Source organism: Mesoplodon bidens, assembly GCF_964165515.1.
Source record: "Mesoplodon bidens genome assembly, chromosome: X".
NCBI lineage: Eukaryota > Metazoa > Chordata > Mammalia > Artiodactyla > Ziphiidae > Mesoplodon > Mesoplodon bidens.
The window spans coordinates 68,353,793-68,377,020 of NC_138163.1; the positions used below are offsets into that span (position 1 = coordinate 68,353,793).

Sequence of the window (23,228 nt, forward strand, 5' to 3'; positions counted from 1 at the left end):
AGTTATATCTACATAAAAACTTGTACATAAGTGATCCTAGAAGTTTTATTAATAATAGACAAAAACTGGACACAATGAGATGTACAATGGATAAATGGTTACACAAACTCTGGTACATGCATACCATAGAATACTACTCAGTAATAAAAAAGGAAGAACTATTGACACATGCAACAATCTGAATGAATATCAAGGGAATTTTTCTAAGTGGAAAAATGTCAATCTTAAAAAGTCATATACTGCATGATTCCAATTTTAGAACATTCTTAGGATGATGGAATTATAAAGATGAAAAAAGGTCATTTTCAGGGGTTAGGGATCATGAAGTTCAGAGGGAGACAATAATGGAATAGCAGGAGAGACATCCCTGTGATGATAGAACAGTCCTATATCTTGATTGTGCTGGTGGTTATACAAATCTAGACATGTGATAAAATTCCATAGAAGGATACATGCAGACATACACACCAATGAATTCGTGTAAAACTGGTGAAATTTGAGTAACGTCTGTGGACATAGCAATGTAAAACTTCTGATTTTCATATCGGGGTAAAATTATATAAGATTTTGCCATTGGGGGAAACTGGTTGAAGGGTTTACGTAAGATCTTTATGTATTCTTTTTGCAACTTAATTTGAGTCCACAACTTTCTAAATAAAAAGGTTTAAAAATGAAGGTAATTCAAAGAAAATTTCCAGTAAGATATGTTTCTTCTTTCTCTCATTTCTATTTGGAATCACTGAATGGCATAAAATGCACAAAATTATATCTTTCACTTTCCTTTATGTATTTTAATGTCATCATAAAGTTTATTTGTAATGATGTTTATATTTTAGTTGGTCCAATATTTTAGTCTCTCTTATTCAAAAAATATAATATTCATCAGATATATTTTCCATCTTCACCAGGGTCATAATCATTTCCAAACACCTTCTAAAAATGATTTAGTGTAGTATCTGAGATTGTCTCAGGAATAGATTAAGAGGAAGAAGCATCTGATTGAATAGAAAGTATTTACATTATTATAATGTCAATATATAGCCCAAGCCCTCCTCTAAACAGAAATTAGCCTATTTGTATAAAAATAAATATGATAGTACCTATATTTTAGATGAGATATACTTTAGAATCTTATGATCAAAGGATGTTAAAACTATTAGCTTTTCATCTGTAACCTGTGGACTGATTTAAAATGTAATGTTTCAGTGGACTCAAGTCATGTAATGTTTCAGTAGCTCGATGATAAATTTATTGTTCCAAAGTTTATACAGCATTCCAAATTTGATCATCAATACTTCTTGTACATATAAAGTTTTCAATAGATACATTCAATACAAAATGCAAAATATCAAAAAGCCCGTATTCCTGACAGCAGTTTGGGAGACCAGTGGCTGCCAAAGAAAGAGGGTCTTGTTTTGGACCTTTGCTTCCACATGGGTGAAGTAAGGTGGATAGTCCCAAAGTCTCTACTCTAAAGAATCCTAGAACTGATTGCTAAAAATTATGTAACACAATGTCATAACAGGTGATTGATTTGGTCAATTTGTTTGACTAAGTCTGTGGAAAAATAAAATCAAAGGCTTTATTTGATTGACAAGTCAGTTTAGTCAAAATACTTGAGTCAAAACTAAAATAGCAATTTTGGTAAGTCATGTTGGACACAGTAAAAATGGAAATCACTGCATGAAAGCCCAGATCATATAGACTTTGAAATGTCTGCATATGAAAATTAAAGGCAGAATACAAATTATCATTTGAGATATGTATCACAATAGCTATCACCCAACTTTACAAGGTAGAGTAAGAGGCGGGCTACATGAAGCATACTCTAATCATTTTCTGAAAATTTCCACATAACAGCAAAGCTGGCATTTTATAATTTCCAGAGCTATAAATCATTTTTAAAATCACGATATTACTCAAAACAGATGTGAAAACATATGTTTGCCACAGTTGTATAAACTGCCTACTTGTCAAATTTAATAAATGTTGAGACTTCTACTTTAACTGCATTCCCTTTTAAGAACTAAAATCTATTTGAAGAAAGCATATTTTATCTTAAGTACAAACGTAACTGGTAGAACTTAACATAGAAAATTTCATTTAAAAGAAAGTTTTCCATTATAACCAGAGAAATACAGTTTAACATGCCACTCTGGTCTATTAATGTCCTCACCAGGATGTGTGACCAACCTATTTGAAATGAGTATAACTGTGCCATTCCACAGTAAGAGATTCAGAAATGCCAGTGCATACCACTGTGTATTTTATGAAAATTGGCTACTGTACATCTGTACTATCACTCCAGCTGATTTTTAATAAGACACAGCAGTGTGTACTTGAACACTGCAGCAAACAGGGCAGTCCTAAATGCCATTTTGACTTGTGGGGTTTGCAGTTCTGACAGAATCATATGTATCATGTACAGCTTGAGATTTTCCTAGAAAATATGCTTTACTTCCAAGCTGTCCTTCAAATAGTCATGACTTGCTAGGAAAGAAGTTTCAGGGACAAATTGTTTTTGAGTTATGAATGAAATTTCATCTTTAACTATAATTCCATTACCTGTGTAAGAGTTTGGGTAGTTTAATATACTGAACCTGACTTCCATTCTGACCACTTTTCTGAAATCAAGCATTTATATCTTGGGGCCCCAAAGGGTACAGTCTTTCAGTGTTTGGATAAGAAAAGACAAAACATGTGGCAAGGAAACCAACAATGGATCAATGAAATTAAAATTATACATTATTCCAAATTCTAACTAAAATGCTCATCTAGGTAGGTAGAAAGCAAGTTCAGTCTAGAGAAGAAATAAAAAAAATTCTCCATTAACTCTTCAGATCATGGAGTGTTTTTTTCTGTATATTATGAGCATCTTTATTAAAGATGGAAAAATGCACCCTATAGTGAAGTACAATCAGACCATCTGATGATCTGATAAATTACATGTTAGCTTATGTTCTTTAGCTTAGAGTTACTAACTCATGGTGACAGTAATAATGCATAGCCTATAACATATGTTAATATATTTTCCTTTACTCTTACCTTTATGGCCTTTTAAATAAAGTTGTACTCAGTTTTCATATCAAGGAAGCATGTCTTTGAAATTCTTACTTTCCCTACCTTCTTTAAACAGATATCCTAAGAAAAAATTGGATACTGTGCCGAAATGACACGTTTGTCAGTTGATTTCAAGCCAGGTTGATGTCATACCTATCAATATTATAGGTAAATACCTGATTGGAGCTGCTTGCTAAACTTTCCTCTGAAATGTCCAAATTAGCATATACTTTTAAAATCACTTTTGATTGTTGAAGGGAACATCTCTCCTCTATGACAGCAACTCAAGTTTTTCAAACATAACCATCAAATGGTGATTCATTTAAATATAGTCAACAAAGTGCATACACAATAAAAAGAGAATCAGATGTCTCGGATCAGGCATAATAAAAGGGCTTAGGGTAGTTTCCAACCATAGGCACAGAGAAACTTTGGGCTAATATGTTATTTATAACATCAAATAAACAAGCTTCAGGTAAATATTATTTTTTTACTACTAAAAGAATTTATCCAAAGCCAGTATGGATCTATTCTGACTTAGGGAAATGTGGATACAATATACAGCAATGGGATGTTAATTGAGTTAATATCTGATCTTTATATGTACATCAAATAAGCAAAAGTCATTTTACCTTTATTTTCTCTTTGGAATTTTTTGATGGTTGGTCCATTATCCTGATCAACAATAAGTTCCTCTCTATTGTTGGGCATCATAACTATGAATAAGAGATATAACTGAGTAATTTTATTTCAAAACACACACAAAAAAAGCAGAAAACCATTACATAAATACCTATTTTACTCCAATAACAACATGAATTTTATACACTTCTACTTCTAAACAAGTGAAAATATTTTTGTTGTTCTGATGATCATACAATTTAAAAATCAATAAGCTGCTTAATCATATGAATTTTAAAGTATAATTAATACATAGTACATATATAATTTCCAACATATTTTCTTTAAATCATTTAAAATATTTCCTCTTTTGAAATTCATGTACAAATTAGTTATTTACCTCCATAATTAATGATATATTTCCCAAAATGCTTCAGAGAGAATTTTGCACTTAATCTCATGAGTTTAAAATAATTATGAATTTAGTTTACTTTGTAGTTTTTGCAAATATATAGCAAAATTAATAGATAAAATATAATTTTCTGGTAATTGTAAGTGCTTCTTTGCAAGACATATTGAAAGAGGAAAATCATGTCAATTTCAGTTTATCATTTAATTCTCTTTAGTTATATTTTATTAAAATGTTATATAGCACTATCAATAAAGTATGGTCACTTTAAACCAAAAATCATCAAACCTTTTAATTCACTTATAGACAATCTCACTATCATGCTTGGACAATTGTGGAATGAGCATAGAGAGTATAATTACTGCTGGTGGAATAAGAAATGTTTTATGTTGTCAAGATTTTTTTTATAACATTATATTGCTTTGGATATAGTTTATTTCTAAGTATGACATCTCTTATGATATGTCTATTACAGAGTATACATATTTCCCTGTGTGCTCTGCTTTTAGCCAGCACTCAATAAATAATTCTCTCTCTTTTTCTGCTCTACCGCCCTCCCTCATCAGTACAAAGATTATCCTAATAGAAGAATGTATGTTTCTTGATTCCTTTATGGTCATCTGGCTACCCCCACAGGTTTTGCTCAGACTCCCTTGAATCTGTTGCACACAATATTGTAACTAGTAGGTTAGTCTGTATCCACAAAACAGAGTAAAGTTACAAAACCTCTGTCACCTCTTCCAGGAATTAAATTTACTCCCTTATGGCCATTAGCTACAAGTTCTAATTCAGTGGTTAACTCTGGCTGCACATTAGAATATCCTGAGAAGATACTGAAAAGCAAAACAGAACACTCCTTCTAGGCTCTATTCCAGACCAGGTAAATGAGACCCTGAGCGTGTGGTCTGGGCATCCAGATTTGTAAGTGCTCCATAGGCAATTATAATGGGGAGCCAGATTTGAGACCCACTGGGCTCAATATGAAGCTAAATAGTAACAAAGAATATATAATATTGAGAAGCTAAGTGAGACTTGGATGAATTTCCACAAGAGAGAAATCATCTTTGTCCTTCCTCACCACAAATCCAGAACCTAACACCTTCCCTAATCCCTCAAATTCCTTTCCTCCCCCATAAAAACATTATTTTGGAGAGTCTTGAAGCAATCACTCTTATGAAGTGTAAAAATTTAGAGTTTACATTAAAAATGTCCCTATAGTAAGACTAAAAGAAGAGAAGATATTATTTTCCCTAAAGGAAATGTATACTTAGGAAATTGGATTGTGTAGGTACAGAAGATTAATGAAGATTTTACCTAGCTCACTTGGTTCATACTTATTATAAACCAAATGAGAATTTGTTATAGCTGAATGCACTGGGTAATGTCTGTATACCTGAGTAGGATCAAACATCAGGAGACGATAAGCAATCAAGGTAAAACCACACAGAGAAAATTAGCGCTTATCCCTCACATTTCCTTAGTGCTTTAAAGTTCTGAAGTGTTTTTCTTCTACATATTATTTCACTTGACCTCATAAAACTCCAGTGCAATAGGCAGAGCAGTAATTATATCCATATGTTAGGTAAAGATACTCATTGTGGTTAAATGACATGCCCAAGATCTCATAGCTAGTTAGTGCCAGACTGTGTCTAGATTCAAGTCTCCAATATGCCAGATCACTGACAATAACATTATAATATTTCTGGAATAGTGTCTGTGGTGTAAGACTTCTGAAACAATAAAAAAGAAACGTAGGAAAAATCATGTTAAAATTTGTGATCTAAATTGCTGAGATTATTGCAAATCATATATTGATTCACTTTTTAATCACTCTTACATGATCAACTGTCCAAAGGATATTTTATCTTCCATTATTCAAAGGGTGCTGTGAATATAGCAAGTGATTTGTATCACACTAGCTGCCAAATACCAGCATATTGAATTAACATATGCTCTACAAAAATCCCATCAAATTGTTCCCATGAGATCCAGTGATACAGTAAATGAAGCCTCTTCCAGAGAACAAACTTCTAAAACCTTTTTTGTTGTTCATATTGCTTCAGTAATAAAGAATCACCACTTTTCAAAAAGCATCAGTTCCCCCAGGTTTTTCTCCCCTCTCTATTGCCTAATGAAGAATTTCCTGAAAGATTATCTTTCAGTTCCTTGCTTCAGGTGAGATACTCACCCATTCTCTCTGAATGGTGATCCATCTGAGAGGGAGAGCTGGACATGCTGCTGCTGGGGTGAGTGGAGTTCTGGCTCCCAGGGCGATGACTCTCTTCCAGAGAAGGAGCAGGAGAAGGACTCTCTGGGATCCGTTCCTTACACGAAAGGAAAAACAAAAGGAAATGTCATCTTGCGCCAAGTTTTTCACGTTGGTGGAGACCATAACATTTGAAATGTTGACCTCTCATCCTGAAAGTGCATACATTCATAATACTTGGTCTTAAACACATATCTTCAGAAAAAACCATATGTTTTGTTCTTGGGAAATTAATGGGATATTGTGAGGGTTAAATAAGAGAGAAAGATGGAAAGGCTCAATGCTATGCCAGATACATGGTAGAGCTCAAGAAAGGTTAGTTTCCATTTCCTTTCCTAGGAAATTCATCAAAAATTACGAAGTGAAGTGACTATTGTTAGTGAAAATTTGTTATTGTAAGCTTCTACACTGATATAATGTTCAGACCATAACCTGGAGGGTGAGCTTACTGTCTGAGTAAGAAGATCCCCCAAAGGTAAACACCTGGAACCCTGGAATAAAACTTACAAATAGTGGCGTCTGGTACATGTTGTGTCTTTCTGCACTGACAAAACTTATGACACTAATATACTTGTGATCTATCAGACCTTAGGAATTCATGCTGAATTTTGCAAACAAAATAGTTTGATAGTCACAGGACACTATGATGGGTTTTTGAAACTAACACTAAGACCTATCAATATCAGTTCATTAGTATTGTTTAGATTTTTATAGTTTTAAATTATGAATTTGAATAAAAATAAAATATTTCTTTTATATATCTCAACAGTAATGGTTATAGTTCTCAGGACTTTTGTGATAATGAATATTGCTAAAAATTCTGAAGTTATTCACTGTGCTTATGCATCACAAACTGATGAATAAATCTGAAAACCATTTAATTAATTTGATTAATTAAAAAAACACATTGTAGTGTTTATCCATATATGCAATAAATGTGACTCAGTGATAGACATGCTGGGACAGAGAATGTTTATTCAATAAAATATTTAATTAATCCATAAAAATTTCTTAAATTAAATGTTCTGTGTAATTATGTGTAATTACAACCTCAGTATTCTAATCATAACATTAAAAATTAGCTTGTCAAATACGTGCTTATACATTTTCACAATGATTTTGCACAAGAGGCCCAAAACAGATAAACTCCTTAAAGAAAAACTGCTAATGCAAAATTAATATTATGAGAGTTAAAGGTTATTATTTCATTAGTGGAAATTAACATTTTGCAATGTCTATCATTGTGGCAGACAGAATAGTGCCTCCCCGCCCCGCGAAAGATGTTTAGTCTGTATCCTAAGAGCTAGAGCCTGTGAATATGTTATCTTATATGGCAAAATTGACTTTTCAGATGTGACTGAGAACCTTGAGATAGAGCTATTCCACTGGATTATCTTGGGGGCAGAAAGGAAAATCAGAGGAAGATATGATTATGGAAGAATGGTCAGAGAGATAAGCTGGAAAAGGCAAGGAAATCGATTCTTTATTAGGAGCTTACAGAAAGAAATGCACTCTTTCCAGCAGCTTGATTTTAGCTCAATGATAGCCATGTCAGACATCTGACCTACAGAACTGTAATATAATAAATTTGCATTGTTTTAAGCTACTTAATTTGTCATAATTTGTTACAGAAGCAATAAAGAACTAATACAGTCATCAATGTAGTATGTTCATTTTTAAATGGTGTTTTATATATTATTATTTAGCATTTAGCTAACATTTGATAATTTTAATGAAATGAATAGTGGACTTTGAGTATATTAGCTGCAATATGATATAGTTATTAAATACCAATAATTGTAAATATATACTACACCTTAAAGGCTCTATCTTTTGTCATGATTCAAAAACAATGTTTTAAGACAGAGAAATATATATTTCATTTATATTTAGTATACAGTTAAGTATACAGTTGCAATACTATGTACACAGGGCAAGATCAAAAGACACATATAAGCAAAGCAGAATAAGAGAATCATTTTTTTTCCCAAATAATTATATTTGTATTTTGGAGGGAAGGTATGGAGATGGGCAGCAAGTTATATATAGACTTTATACCACATCATTTACTTTTTGAAAAGACTAGTAGTTCATCAGCTGTGAAATTCAACCTAAAGTGTAGTGATTAAAAATATAATCCCTAAATAGCATGTGTACATACACACATGCACCCCAACGAAAGGAATTTCATATATGAGGTCAAAATTAGTTTTTGATTTTCACTGTTGTGTAGTTTCAATGATTCTATGCTAAAATATGTCCATTCAGTCTTTGAATTCTAACATTGGATGTTTGCTGAAAAATATGTAATTTAATAGCTATGTTTATCTCTAATGGACCTGTAAGTGAATGGATAAGGACAAAGTACAACAGTTACTGAGCAAAAATAGAACTGAACAAACAAAATCACTGTGTAGTGGCAAACAGGAATAATACACAGCAATATATGCTGCCATAATAAAAATGGAAAATTTGGGGGTGGTTCATAAAGCTGATGGTTTGGAAAAGCAAGAGAATTCAAGTGACAGTGATACTTGATCTTGCTCACCCTGCTTAAAAAATGAAGGCTCATGCTGAATTTTTTAAAAAAATTGGAAGAACATCTACACAAATAGAAAATACTATAAATAATGAGAAAAAATACAATGCTATAAAGAGGAATCCTCCAAAATGTTTAAAATTTTCATATGAACAAATAATATGAACTCAAATAATTTACTCTTAAACTCTTTCTTTGACATTTTGAACAGTACATTAGGTGGAAAAATAAATTAACTTTGAAAACATGACTTAGAGCTACAGTAACATTTTCCATAAAGTCATACTTCTGCTTTAATATTTTGTAGCCTGCACTTGCCAAATTCGATCAAGCTTCAATTCACTGTTATTGTTTCTTAAGACCTCACAGAGGTCAGACATTTTTCACCATGTAAACAACATTAGATGAATCCAGTGCCTTATACTGATTAAGAATTAGGTGGGTTAAATATATATATATATATATATATATATATATATATATATATATATATATATATATATATCAGGGGCTTCCCTGGTGGCGCAGTGGTTGAGAGTCCACCTGCCAATGCAGGGGACACGGATTCGTGTCCTGGTCTGGGAAGATCCCACATGCCATGGAGCGGCTGGGCCCGTGAGCCATGGCTGCTGAGCCTGCACGTCCAGAGCCTGTGCTCCGCAACGGGAGAGGCCACAAAAGTGAGAGGCCCGCATACCTCAAAAAAAAAATCTGTAGGAAACTGGGAATGTTTAATTTCTCCTAAAATAATGAATAGTTCTATAAACAATTTCTACTTTGCAAGTAAAGAGATCCATTTTTCAGCCCTGTAATCAGTATGCATCTATTTAGCTACTTAACTGCAACGTGTTTTGGTTCATTAGGTGGCTACTGTTGTGGCTCAGCCTAGTTAAATTTTCACAGCAAGTTAATCTGTTTTATTACAAATGAGAACACAAGTGATAATGTCTTCACCATTTGCCAAATACAGGTTTAACAGTATTTGCAACAAATCAATAAGGGCGTTTAAAAAGGAAAATTGCAAATCTATAACTCCAATCATTTTACTCATTGATGACTTAATTTTATTTGGCATTTATGACTTTTACAACACTGTTACTCTTCATTTCATTCGTGCCCCATCAAAAACAGCTGTAGCTCTTCTGAAACACTGTGGAAGTTTTCTCCATATTCAGTCAAAGTAGCAAAGGAGGGAGATTTCCAAAACTAATACATACTTACCCAATCAATCCCCACTTTCCCCTGAAATTAGTTAAATTATCTGCAATAATAACTCAAATTCTAGCATGTACTTACATAGTTCAAGGCTTGTGCCTAAGAAGAAAGAGTCATTATAGAAAACGTTTTTAATTAGTACCTATTATTCCCTCTTCTATCACAATGTTTCCCTTTTTCGGGGGTACATATGGTCAAAGGAGATATTCATCATATTAAATCATTTGAAAGTACATTTGAACCTTAATAAAAACCAGGGTCAAAGCTGAGAATAATCAGTTTTATACAAGGTTTAACACAGTCATTTTGGTATAGGATTTAGTTTGTTGGCACTAAGGTATCAAGTCTGCCCATTTTCATGGAGATCCTTTATTCATCTCAATGTATTTCTTTACATCTTTGGAAATATACTATATGCAGAACTTGTGAAGTACTAATACACGCATATTAAACGTGTTTATATGTATGTGTTCATGTGCATAGTTGCCTTTTAAAAACACCTATCTCAATGTTAAATTGTACCTCTGATGTTTTATGACATTGATTCTTCTCAAGCATTCAGTGGGGTTATGTAACACACAATTTGTCTTTTTATTTTTATTTAATTGGAATTTAACTCTCACTGTAACTACTCTTCCAAATGTTAATCTATTAATGAGTTTCTAAAGGATTTAATGGCATTTCGCTGCTTAGGAGTGGCTTTTGGAAGTTTATCTGAATGCTAGATATTTTATTCACGCATTTGTCTTGATATTTCATATTTAATTGATGTGTTCCTTCTGTACTGTCACCAGAGGTATGCAGAAACAGAACAGATTGTAATTTGACAGACTTAAGTAATAAAATCAGGAACAAGAAAATAAGTTTGTTCATTGTTGTTGCTAACTTGGTTACCATTAGTCCTGAGGAAGAATTTGATGATCAGATTTATTATCTTTGAATACTATTGGATGCATGACACTTTATGAATTTTTATGAATCAGTTTAAGAATGAGTATGTGTTCCATAATCAACAATTTACAAATGTATTTAAGTTAACACAGATGGATATGGCAGGGTTTTCATGAATTTAGAAAAAAAACAGACGGATGAGGGGGGTGCAACTGGAACATGTAACCATGAGAGAGTCCAAAATCATAAGCATGCCCTAACTGTGACCTATGTAATATTTGGACAAAGGACCCTTTCACCTCTTCAATTTGAAACTTTTTCTGGAATAGGCTGACAGCTGAAGGGAATCAGCCATAATATCTGTTCATAGCATGTAAATCACCTCGAGTGGGAGAATGGACAGTTCAGTGGGAATATGTATGGCTTGCAAATTATGTTGTAGGCTTGGACCTCTGTCACCCATCCAAACACACACACACACACACACACACACACACACACACACACACACCTTAATTCTCACTCAGTGCATCTTCATCTCATGTTCTAAAAACAGTAATAGCTTTGTCTTTCCACAGAGCACTTAGAATAAGACTCAACTAGTGATTTTTTCAGTGAATTTGAATTATCACAAAAAAAACCCTCTCTGTGTTGATTAATTTTAATACCAGATGTTCACATGCTAATGCCATTGCCTTGTGACCATTTCCAATCAATTCATTAATTGCCAGCTGCTCAGCTAAACAAAAAACACAGCTAATCAGATGATACTGGTAAACAGCCAAATAACAGCTTCCTACTTAAATTTCTTAAATTTGTTATCAGAGAAAACTATGGCACACTGATATGACAAAGTTTCCCACAAATAGAGAAAGACTGTATTATAAAATATTTAAATGTAGGAAAATATATTTTCATATCAGTCAGGTATTTTACATATTATTCTCTCAGGATTTTGCCACATTGAGTAATATAACTGAAGGATGAAAAACTTTGAAAGCCTAATGATCTTAATACAATTTTCAATTCATGTTATAGTTATATTCGTTACTAGCTACAAATGGTAATATCTGAGCCAACAGTAAAGGGACCTGAGCCAGACCTAAAGACTATGTGCCTGGCATAACAATATTCCCAAACTAATTTCTGGCCAAAAAGCAGAAACAAACAACAACAACAAAACCAAAACCAAAAAAATTTGTTCGCAACTTTTAATGTCTTTTCCAGCTTGGAAATTAACGTCTGTATCACTAATGATCATTTATGTTGAAAACACTCCCCAAAGTTTAATATCTGATGAATCATTAGTTTTCATTAATTCATGCAACAAACATTTATTGAGTGGCTAATATACCCATTGAGGATGAAAGAAAGGCCTATGAGTGTCTTCATATGGTGTGTAGATGCTCATAGTTCAGACTAAAGACTAAATAATCCACATATAAACATTTAAAGATAGGTTAAAATAAAATACAAATTAGATCAATTTTGATATCAGAATGGGCACCTCTCTCCAGTCCCCACCAGATCCCTAACTTTTCTTTTGTGGCACTGAGATCAAAACAGCAACTGCACATGAACAGATGCTCTCTAGAGGGCGGGTCCAATACCTGTATATGCATCTAATGGTGGGGAGCCCTTGGTCCTGGTACTGATAAGAAGTTGCACAGACAAATGTATATAGGGAAAGCTACTTCTTTCTCAGGCTAGCTCTCTGCCATGATTTTGGTTTCTACTTATTACTATTTCTATATGAGTATAGAAAACATAATAAAAGAAAACATAAGTATAAAAAATAATAAAAGAAAATAATATTAGCTAATATATATACTGAGTATTTACTAGATGTCAGACAGTGCTCTAAGTATGTTAACAAGTTTGTCTCATTTAGGTCTCTTGTTAACACTATGAAATAGGTACAATTATTATCCCCATTTCATTGGGAAATAAGGAAAACTGAGATACAGGCAGGTTAATTAATTTTCCTAAAGTCATATAAAAAGAAATTTTGAAACCAGCATTCAAATACAGAAAGAAAATCTGACTTCAGAGCTTGTGTTCTTACCCATCATGCCATACTGCCTCAAGTGAAATCTCAATGCATCTTACTTAGCTGACGAGCTATGATGGCTCTAGCCAGAAACATTATATAATTCTATAAATTATTTTGGGGATGGGGCATCTGCCTGTTTCATTTTGTGTTTTTGATAAAGCAACGTAACATGATCTTTTGCACATATTAGACCTTTGCTAAATCAGTGAATTCTGTGTTCTTGCTCTCTGTTTCCTAATAGAAGAAGCTGACAATAATAATGGAGTAAGACAATATTCAGCAACAGCTATCATTTCTGGCCAAATTCAAGGCTAATTGAAATACACTTGCTGATTTTTCAATCTGTATTATCCTTTTTTTTTCCCAAAGATTACTAGTGATTCTGAACTTTCCAACCATCCTATTTAATGCTCTAGAACAGTGCTGTCCAATAAAATTTTCTGCAGTGACACGAATGTCTCTTACCTGTGCTATCTAATACAGTAGTCAAGAACCATGTGACTATTGAGCAGTTGAAATGTGGCTAGTTGAATCTGAGGAACTGAAGTTTTCATTTTATTTAATTAATTTAAATTGAAATAGCCACATGTGGCTAGTGGTTACTATATTGAATAGTGTTGCTATAGTAGGTATGTGCTATGCATCTGCCTAAGATACTTTGTTAATTGTGTACCACCATGGAGGTGGGGAAATTTATTAAACCATAAGCAAATATATATTTTCTTTAGATTCTAAGCTTCTAAAAGTCACATCACTTCTCAGAGCTCTAAAAAGCTATGGTTTTCTCTCCTACCTGTGAAAAGGAAATGAAAAAGATGAAGCCAGGTTTAGTCTACCTTGGGTTAGCTTTCACTATCTAAGGACATTTGCAGGAGTCAACACCTCTAATCACCTAATTTTTTCACACTAGGGTAGAAATATTTACACACTCGTAGAAGAAAAAGGCACAAATGCAATTATGCTCTTTCCAATTTGACTTTATTCTATGTTAAGCTGGTATAATATCAATTGTCAAAGAAACAAATTATTCATTCATTTTATAGAGATTTCTCAAACTTTGACTCACATGTTATGCCTTTCTGAAGAAAGAAAATATAATAAGTAAACTGCTTTGAAAAGATTTTGTTTGATTTGCTTAATGGATGTGGGAGAATATTGGTATAGAAAGTTTGATTTGATAAACATTTCATATTTCATGTAATGATTTAAAAGGAGAGTGTTGTCTTGCTCAAACTAGAGATAATTGTTAAATATACAGTAATTCTGTGAGCCAAGTGTTAAGCTGTTGTTAACTTGAAATCAGCCATGGTGGGAATATTTACACCTTAGAAATTGGCAAATGCTATAAATCAGAGGTTTTCTTTTTTATTTTGTTTTGTTTATGAAGAGCTGCTTTACAGACACACCACTCGATGCTGGACCAAATATAAATTCTAAAACACTGAATTTTAAGTCTATTATAGGGATTTGAAAGTTTTTTATTTCATTCTAATGTTTAGCATTATCACACTAGGCAAATAACAAGATTATGTATAAGTACACTAAGTGTTGCATTCATTTGAGTCTATGAGCATTCAAACGAACTCAAGTACACTGTCACATTGTTAAAACAAATATTATGCAAATATGCAATCACAGTTGTATGCATTCTACATTGGTCCTTTTTTTTTTTTTTATCCATTTTTTTTAAGTTTATTTATTTATTTTTTAATTAGTTTCTGCTTTATAACAAAGTGAATCAGTCATACATATACATCTGTTCCCACATCCCTTCCCTCATGCATCTCCCTCCCTCCCACCCTCCCCATCCCACCCCTCCAGGCGGTCACAAAGCACCGAGCTGATCTCCCTGTGCTCTGCAGCTGCTTCCCACTATCTATCTACCTTACGTTTGGTAGTGTATACACGTCCATGCCTCTCTTTCGCCTTGTCACAGCCCACCCTTCCCCCTCCCCATATCCTCAAGTCCATTCTCAAGTAGGTCTGCGTCTTCATTCCCGTTTTGCCCCTAGGTTCTTCATGACATTATTTTTTTTTAAATTCCGTATATATGTGTTAGCATACGGTATTTGTCTTTCTCTTTCTGACTAACTTCACTCTGTATGACAGACTCTAGGTCTATCCACCTCATTACAAATAGCTCAGTTTCGTTTCTTTTTATGGCTGAGTAATATTCCATTGTATATATGTGCCACATCTTCTTTATCCATTCATCCAATGATGGACACTTAGGTTGTTTCCAGCTCCGGGCTATTGTGAATAGAGCTGCAATGAACATTTTGGTACATGTCTCTTTTTGAATTATGGTTTTCTCAGGGTATATGCCCAGTAGTGGGATTGCTGGGTCATATGGTAGTTCTATTTGTAGTTTTTTAAGGAACCTCCATAAATAAACTGAACAATTAAGGACAAACATGGCACACTGACAATCATCCACAAGTAACCTTTTAAGCACAGAGAAAGTAGGAAAACTTAAATCATTATACATAGTTTCCATTTTTTTATGACAGGAATCCTGGTCTCATGGAGTATAAAACAAAATCAGCAAAAGCATGTTTTCAAAATAGTACATATTAGTTCATTTTATCTATTTAAATTTTTAATAAAGAGTTCTGTTCATTATTTGTATCTTCCCATTAGGTTATAAGCCTTAAAAACCACCTGATGCATAATAGGGACTCAATCAATGGAGAACAAAAAAATATGGATGGCTTTAAACCAGATATCAGTGGCTTCTTCTGATTCAAATAGCTAACAATATACTTGCTAACAAATGCCAAATTGGCTAACCTGAATTACGATTAGGAGTTAACATGACTTATAGATTAGCCTAACCAGTTTTCTGATGTAGACTCAATCAGAAGAAATGGAAACATAGAAATGAAGTGTAAAGAATGTGAGAGGTCTAGTTTGCAGAAAGAAAAAGTGAAGCACAGGAATATTAAAATATTTCCTCCCAGGCACGTCAATCAGAAATGCTAAGTGCTTTCAACACGCTTTATGATAAAAACTCTCCAGAAAGTGGGCACAGAAAGAACAAACTTCAACATAATAAAGGCTGTATGTGACAAACCTTCAGCTAACATCATACTCAACAGTGAAAAGCTGAAAGCATTTCTTCTAAGGTCAGCAACAAGACAAGGATGTCCACTCTTGCCACTTTTATTCAACATAGTTCTGTAAGTCCTAGCCATGGCAATCAGAGAAGAAAACGAAATAAAAGGAATCCAAATTGGAAAAGAAGAAGCAAAACTGTCACTGTTTGCAGATGACATGATACTATACATTTGATACTATACATAGAAAATCTTATAAATGCTACCAGAAAACTACTAGACCTCATCAATGGATTCAGTAAAGTGGAAAGATACAAAATTAATACACAGAAATCTGTTTCATTTCTATACACTAACAACAAAAGATCAGAAAAAGAAATTAAAGAAACAGCACCATATACCATCACATCAAAAAGAATAAAATACATAGGAATAAGCCTACCTAAGGAGAAGAAAGACCTGTATTGGAAAACTATAAGATGCTGATGAAAGAAATCAAAGACAACACAAACAGATGGAAAAATATACCATGTTCTTGGATTGGAAGAATGAATATTGGGACAATGACTGTACTACCCAAGGCAATCTACAGATTCAATGCAATCCCTATCAAATTACCAATGGCATTTTTCACAGAACTGGAGCAAAAAGATCTTGAAATTTGTATAGAGACACAAAAGACTCCAAATAGCTAAAGCAATCTTGAGAAAGAAAAACGGAACTGGAGGAATCAGGCTCCCTGACTTCAGACTATACTACAAAGCTATAGTCATCAAAAGAGTATGGTACTGGCACAAAAACAGAAACATAGATCAATGGAACAGGATAGAAAGCCCAGAAATGAACCCATGCACCTATCGTCAATTAATCTATGACAAAGGAGGCAAGACTATACAATGGAGGAAAAACAGTCTCTTCAATAAATAGTGCTGGGAAAACTGGACAGCTACAAAATGAAATTAGAACACTCTTTAACACCACACACAAAAATAAACTAAAAATGGATTAAAGACCTAAATGTGAGACTGTAAAACTCTTAGAGGGAAACATAGGCAGAACACTCTCTGACATAAATGGCAGCAATATCTTTTTCAATCCATCCCCCACAGTAATGAAAATAAAAACAAAAAATAAACAAGCCTAATTAAACTCAACAGCTTTTGCACAGCAAAGGAAAACATAAACAAAACAAAAAGACAACCACAGAATGAGAGAAAATATTTGCAAATGATGCAACCAACAAAGGATTAGTCTCCAAAATTTACAAACAGCTCATGTGGTTCAATAGTATAAAAACAAACAACCCAATCAACAAATGGTCAGAAGACCTAAATAGACATTTCTCCAAAGAAGACATACAGATGGCCAAGAGGCACATGAAAAGATGTTTAACATCACTAATTATTAGAGAAATGCAAATCAAAACTACAATAAGATATCAACTGACACCAGTCAGAATGGCCATCAGCAAAAAATCTACAAACAATAAATTTTGAACAGGGTGTAGAGAAAAGGGAACTCTCCTCCACTGTTGGTGGGAATGTAAACTGGTACAGCCACTATGGAGAACAGTATGGAGGTTCCTTTAAAAACTAAAAATAAAACTACCATATGATCCAACAATCCCACTCTTGTGTATATATTTGGAGAAAAACTTGGTTCGAAAGTATACATGCATCACAATGTTCATTGCAGCACTGTTTACAATAGCCGAGACATGGAAGCAACCTAAATGTTCATCAACAGATGAATGGATAAAGAAGATGAGGTACATATATACAATGGAATATTACTCAGCCATAAAATGAATGAAATAATGCCATTTGCAGCAACATGGATGGACTTGGAGATTATCATACTAAGTGAAGTAAGTCAGACAGAGGAAGAAAATTATCATATGATATCACTTATATGTGGAATCTAAAAAAAATTATACAACTGAGCTTATACACAAAACAGAAACAGACTCACAGTCTTAGAGAAAGAACTTATGGTTGTCACAGGGAAGCACGGGGTGGGGGTGAGGGATAGACTGGGAGTTTGGGACACATATGTACATACTACTGTAAAATAGTTAACCAGCTACCTACTGTATAGCACAGGGAACTTTGCTCAATATTCTGTAATAACCAAATGGGAAAATATTTTGAAAAAGAATAAAATAAAACCCTTTAACAATAAAATGTCAAAATATGTGAAATATAAAAAAAGAAATGCTAAGTGCTGGAAATTAAATATGGTTTATGGAGCAAGTCATTCACTAACTTGATATTCTCTGTTTCTCATATATTCAAAGCACATGCTGCAAGTCCAGCTTCCAAAGGAAATTGTGATCACAGTCTCATGAGCATCAGTGACAACACACAGGCACCAGCTTAACACAAACTATGCTAAATGAGAGTAGCAGGTGTTTAGAAGGATTCTGAAAACAATATCACAGCATGTTTTTAATTCCAGAGATTTAAAAAAATGATATGAAAACAGGAAAAATTTTACTTGAAAGTAAAAAAAAAAGATATACGAACAAGGAGAATAATTTAAACACATCAATAAGTTTGGCAGCTCTTTTTGTGCATATTTGTAAATTTTAATATAACTAAACACATATTTCAGACTTTTCGTAATGTGTTATAATCTCTTACTGTGAATCTCAAGTTTCTGATATATATATATATATATTTTTTTTTTCTGCAGCTGTGTTTTAAATCGCTTGAAAGTAGGGATATAATGGAAATACTAGCCGACTTTTAACTACAGAGATGCTTTTCTAGATGACTCTATAATCACATTAGATTGTCTATGCTATGGACTGAAAGCTTGTCTCCCCAAAATTCATGGGTTGAAACTAAACCTAAATGTGGTGGTATTTAGAGATGGGGCTTCTGGGAGGTAATAGGTCATAAGGGGGTAAACTTCATGTTGGGATTAGTGCCCTTATAAGAACAGGCATGGTAGAGCTAGCTTCCTCTCTTTCTCTTCACCTTGTGAGGACACAGCAAGAAGATGACTGTCTGAAAACCAGAAAGAGAGCTCTCACCAGGAACATAATCACAGGCACTTTGGTGTTGGATTTCCCAGCCTCTAGAACTGTGAGAAATTTCTCTTGTTTAAGCCATCTAGTTTATGATATTTTGTTATAGCAGACCGCCTGAGCTCAGACAATGTAATACACAGCAAAGAGGGTTTTGTGAAGCAAGCTGTTGTGGCATTCATTAATTCATAGTGGATTTGTCAGAAAAAAATCAAATTCCATAATTATGTCATTTATTTCTAAATGTTAAATTTTCTGATCATTCAAATTTTGGAAGTACAGTTTACCTCTAAATGGTAAATATAATATAAAAGACCTGATGACTTCAATGCAAATATTTTGTGAGTAATTACAATGAGTAATACAAATTTAAATACCTGTTTTTTTATGACAAACTACCAGGATAAAAATAATCTGTAAATGTAACAGAGAAAATGTTTTTTTTAATAGTTCCTGTATGCGACAAGTAGTAGTACATGATAAACTCTCAATTTATAGGTTTGCCCACTGCATGTGATATTCTAATAGTTTGAACTTTGAAAATGTGCTTCACCAAGAAGCACATTGAAAACAAATTTCCGTTGAAATATAGATCAACAGACGTGTGAAATTTCTGTCCATATAATTGGGTACCACATAGTTAGTATCATATTGATAACTGTTCTTGAAAGAAGGGGTGAGGCTTTAACATATGAACACCTAATTTGTCAATTAATTAAAATATTTTTGTTATGGTTGTTCCTGTGAATTATTATATTAAAACTAATAATGTTACTATCATACAATAGCACCATTGTAAAAATAAACAAGAAAAATTTGGCAACTATATTAAAAACTTCTCACTACGTATTCACTGAAATCAACTCTTTGTAAAAAATATTTTTTTAATTTCCTTCTCATCCTCTGATGGAAATCTATTTCAATAGATTTGCAGAGAAATTTATCAAAAGGAATTCAAAATAAATATTTTGTTTCCAACTGACTTTAGTCAAAATAACTATATGAAAGTAGATGTAATCTTCTTCAGCGTAAAATGGTTTCTGCATATTTGCAGGACTTAAATAACCATGTGATCCATGTCAACTTTTACAAAACAGCATCCAATTGTGTTTGTGAAGGCTCTGACTTCCTCTTAAAATAGGTCACATATGAAATAGACAAATCAGCAATAAACAAAAATATACCTATATTACTTTTATACATGAACAGTATTTGGATTATTAAAGGAAAAGATAATTATCCTTTCCATTTCAATCGTTATCTCCACCAATAACCAAATACTAGTCATGAACTCCATCCCCAAGTGCTTCTTTGATCCAAATTCATCACAAAGCTATCAAAAGTCCCAAACATTCAACCAAAATGTAGCTGATTCAGTCTGAGTAATGGTCATTAAGAAAGTAAGCAAAGGTACCTCTGAAGAGCCATAATCATGCCTCTACTGAGAGTATTTTTTCATCATTTCAAAGTAAGTGTGACAATTCCATTACTGTAAATCATATTTTTTTTCATAGTAGAGTTTCCCTGTTTCGTGTGGGGTCATATTTATGTAGTAGCCATCCAGTTTCAAAATCATAGGAAATTTATTCCATCTTTTTTTGTGTGTGTGTGTGGTATGCGGGCCTCTCACTGTTGTGACCTCTCCCATTGTGGAGCACAGGCTCTGGACGCGCAGGCTCAGCAGCCATGGCTCACAGGCCCAGCCGCTCCATGGCATGTGGGATCTTCCCAGACAGGGGCATGAACCCCTGTCCCCTGCAACGGCAGGCAGACTCTCAATCACTGCGCTACCAGGGAAGCCCCTATTCGATCTTTTAAATAATGTTCATGGATGATTTTTTGTCTCAAAGATAACTCCAATTCCTGGCTTACATTCTGATCAAGTATTCAAACAGAGCTCTGATTAGCTGGGGTAGACTAATTCACTGAGGACCACAATATTTACAGGAAGCACACTGCCTCTTGGCCATGGAAATATATATGGAGCTTAATAAAAATTTATCAGTTTTTCTTTTCCTTTCCTACAAAGGTTATGTTTTAAATTTTCTTTCTTTCTTTTTTTTACATGTTATTGGAATATAAGTGCTTTACAATGGTGTGTTAGTTTCTGCTTTACAACAAAGTGAATCAGTTATACATATACATATGTTCCCATATCTCTTCCCTATTGTGTCTCCCTCCCTCCCACCCTCCCTATCCCACCCCTCTAGGTGGTCACAAAGCACCGAGTTGATCTCCCTGTGCTATGCGGCTGCTTCCCACTAGCTAACTATTCTGTTTGGTAGTGTATATATGTCCATGCCACTCTCTCACTTTGTCAAAGCTTACCCTTCCTCCTCCCCATATCTTCAAGTCCATTCTCTAGTAGGTCTGTGTCTTTATTCCCATCTTACCCCTAGGTTCTTCATGACAATATATATTTTTTTAGATTCCATATATATGTGTTAGCATACGGTATTCATCTTTCTCTTTCAGACTTACTTCATTCTGTATGACAGAATCTAGGTCCATCCACCTCACTACAAATAACTCAGTTTTGTTTATTTTTATGGCTAATATTCCATTGTATATATGTGCCACATCGTTTTTATCCATTCTTCATTGTTTTAGAAGTCCCCCAAACTGGAAGCCAATTTAAAATGGAACAAAAATGTCTAGAATCTCACATTTCTTCTGCCTTCACTTCTTTCACTCCCATGTGCATCTATTACAATCATATCAATATTTCAAGGTCCAGCTCAAATCTATCAACTGTAATGCCATTTGTGATTCCTGCTCCCTCTTTCTCCAATCTAAGTTTGGTCTCTCCCTCCTCTAAATTCTTCTAATACTTGGTTATTCTCTATGCTATCCATCACAGTCTGTGTTGTTATGTAAGTTAAATAGTACTTGTTGTTTGTCTTAAATTTTGTTTGTGAGTCCTGGAAGTCAGGAATTATGTCCTATTCGTGTCCTATATTGCTCTCTGAGATGTGTATATATCAAGAGTATAATATTTGTTGAATAAATGGAGGAACAAAGGAACAACTCAAGGGATGCCCTGATTAGCTATACTCTTTTGATCCTATATACCCTTATATTATCTCCTCAACAAAAGGAAAAATATATTAAAGAGTTTAGTTCACGTGTTACTTGGAGGACAGAGAGACCATGTGCCAAGCTAATAGGAGACATAAGGAGGATTATAAAATATTATTTGTGTTTCATTACCCAGTTGTCCTGAAATTTTGAAAAAGTTTATTCTAGAATATGATGATAATGATATAAATTATCATAAGTATTTATTTAATGTTTCACAGTGTTAAACTCTATTTTACTCATATTATCTCCAGACAGCCAGTGAAATAAGTGGTATAGATCATTACTATCACCTATATTTTACAGTTGTGGAAACAAGTTCAGGAGGGTTAATTGTCATATCCAAGGTCATTCAGCTATTAATTGGAAGAATAAGAATTGAAATTCAGGTCTTTCTGACTATAAGTCTTGTATGGTATATACTACTCCACAACTGCATCACAAACAACAGAAAGATGCAGTGGTTACTTTGTCTTACACTAGCAATGGGAGAGGATTTTGCACATTCTTCTACTCTGTCCATAGCTGGGCACACCTCCCACACACTGTTCTCATGAATGCAAGACAGGAAGCTAGAAATAAAGGTCATATCTGTGGTCATTTAATGAAAACAAACAACAAGAATAACAAAAAATAAATAAATAACACCTTAGCAGGCCTAGTCAGAAATCAAACTTATCAATACTTTATGGTAAGCAACTGAGTCAGTGAGCTGTGTGTTTATACTGAAGATCTAGTGGTATTGCTATTATTTTATCAAAATTTACATGTAATTAACACCTTTGTCATCTTCTGAATCGTGATTCTTACCTTTATAACTGAGGCCCCAGCTCTGGAGAGTGGACTGTGAATCTGGGCTGCAGCAGCCATGTTGGCAATAGTATTGAGATGGTTCATCTGATTCACTGCCATGGCAACTGATGTAGGAGGTAAGCTGACTGGAAGTAGGGGATGAGGCATCATCATAAACGGCAGATCAAGTCCTAAAAGAGACAGCACATGTTAAATT

At 33.8% G+C, this 23,228-nt stretch overlaps 1 protein-coding gene across 2 annotated transcripts in view; it reads right to left on the bottom strand.

Annotated features, from left to right (window-relative positions):
• The window catches only part of DACH2 (dachshund family transcription factor 2), a gene marked incomplete at its 5' end in the record, with an annotated part of 684,702 nt that overhangs the window by 165,109 nt on the left and 496,365 nt on the right, over positions 1-23,228 (bottom strand). Inside the window, 3 exons of one of the 2 annotated variants that reach the window (XM_081223202.1) lie at positions 3,693-3,776; positions 6,279-6,414; positions 23,030-23,202. In XM_081223202.1, the coding sequence (XP_081079328.1) occupies positions 3,693-3,776; positions 6,279-6,414; positions 23,030-23,202 (393 nt within the window). The remainder of the gene's footprint in view (positions 1-3,692; positions 3,777-6,278; positions 6,415-23,029; positions 23,203-23,228) is intronic. The other variant, XM_081223203.1, reaches the window with a different exon arrangement.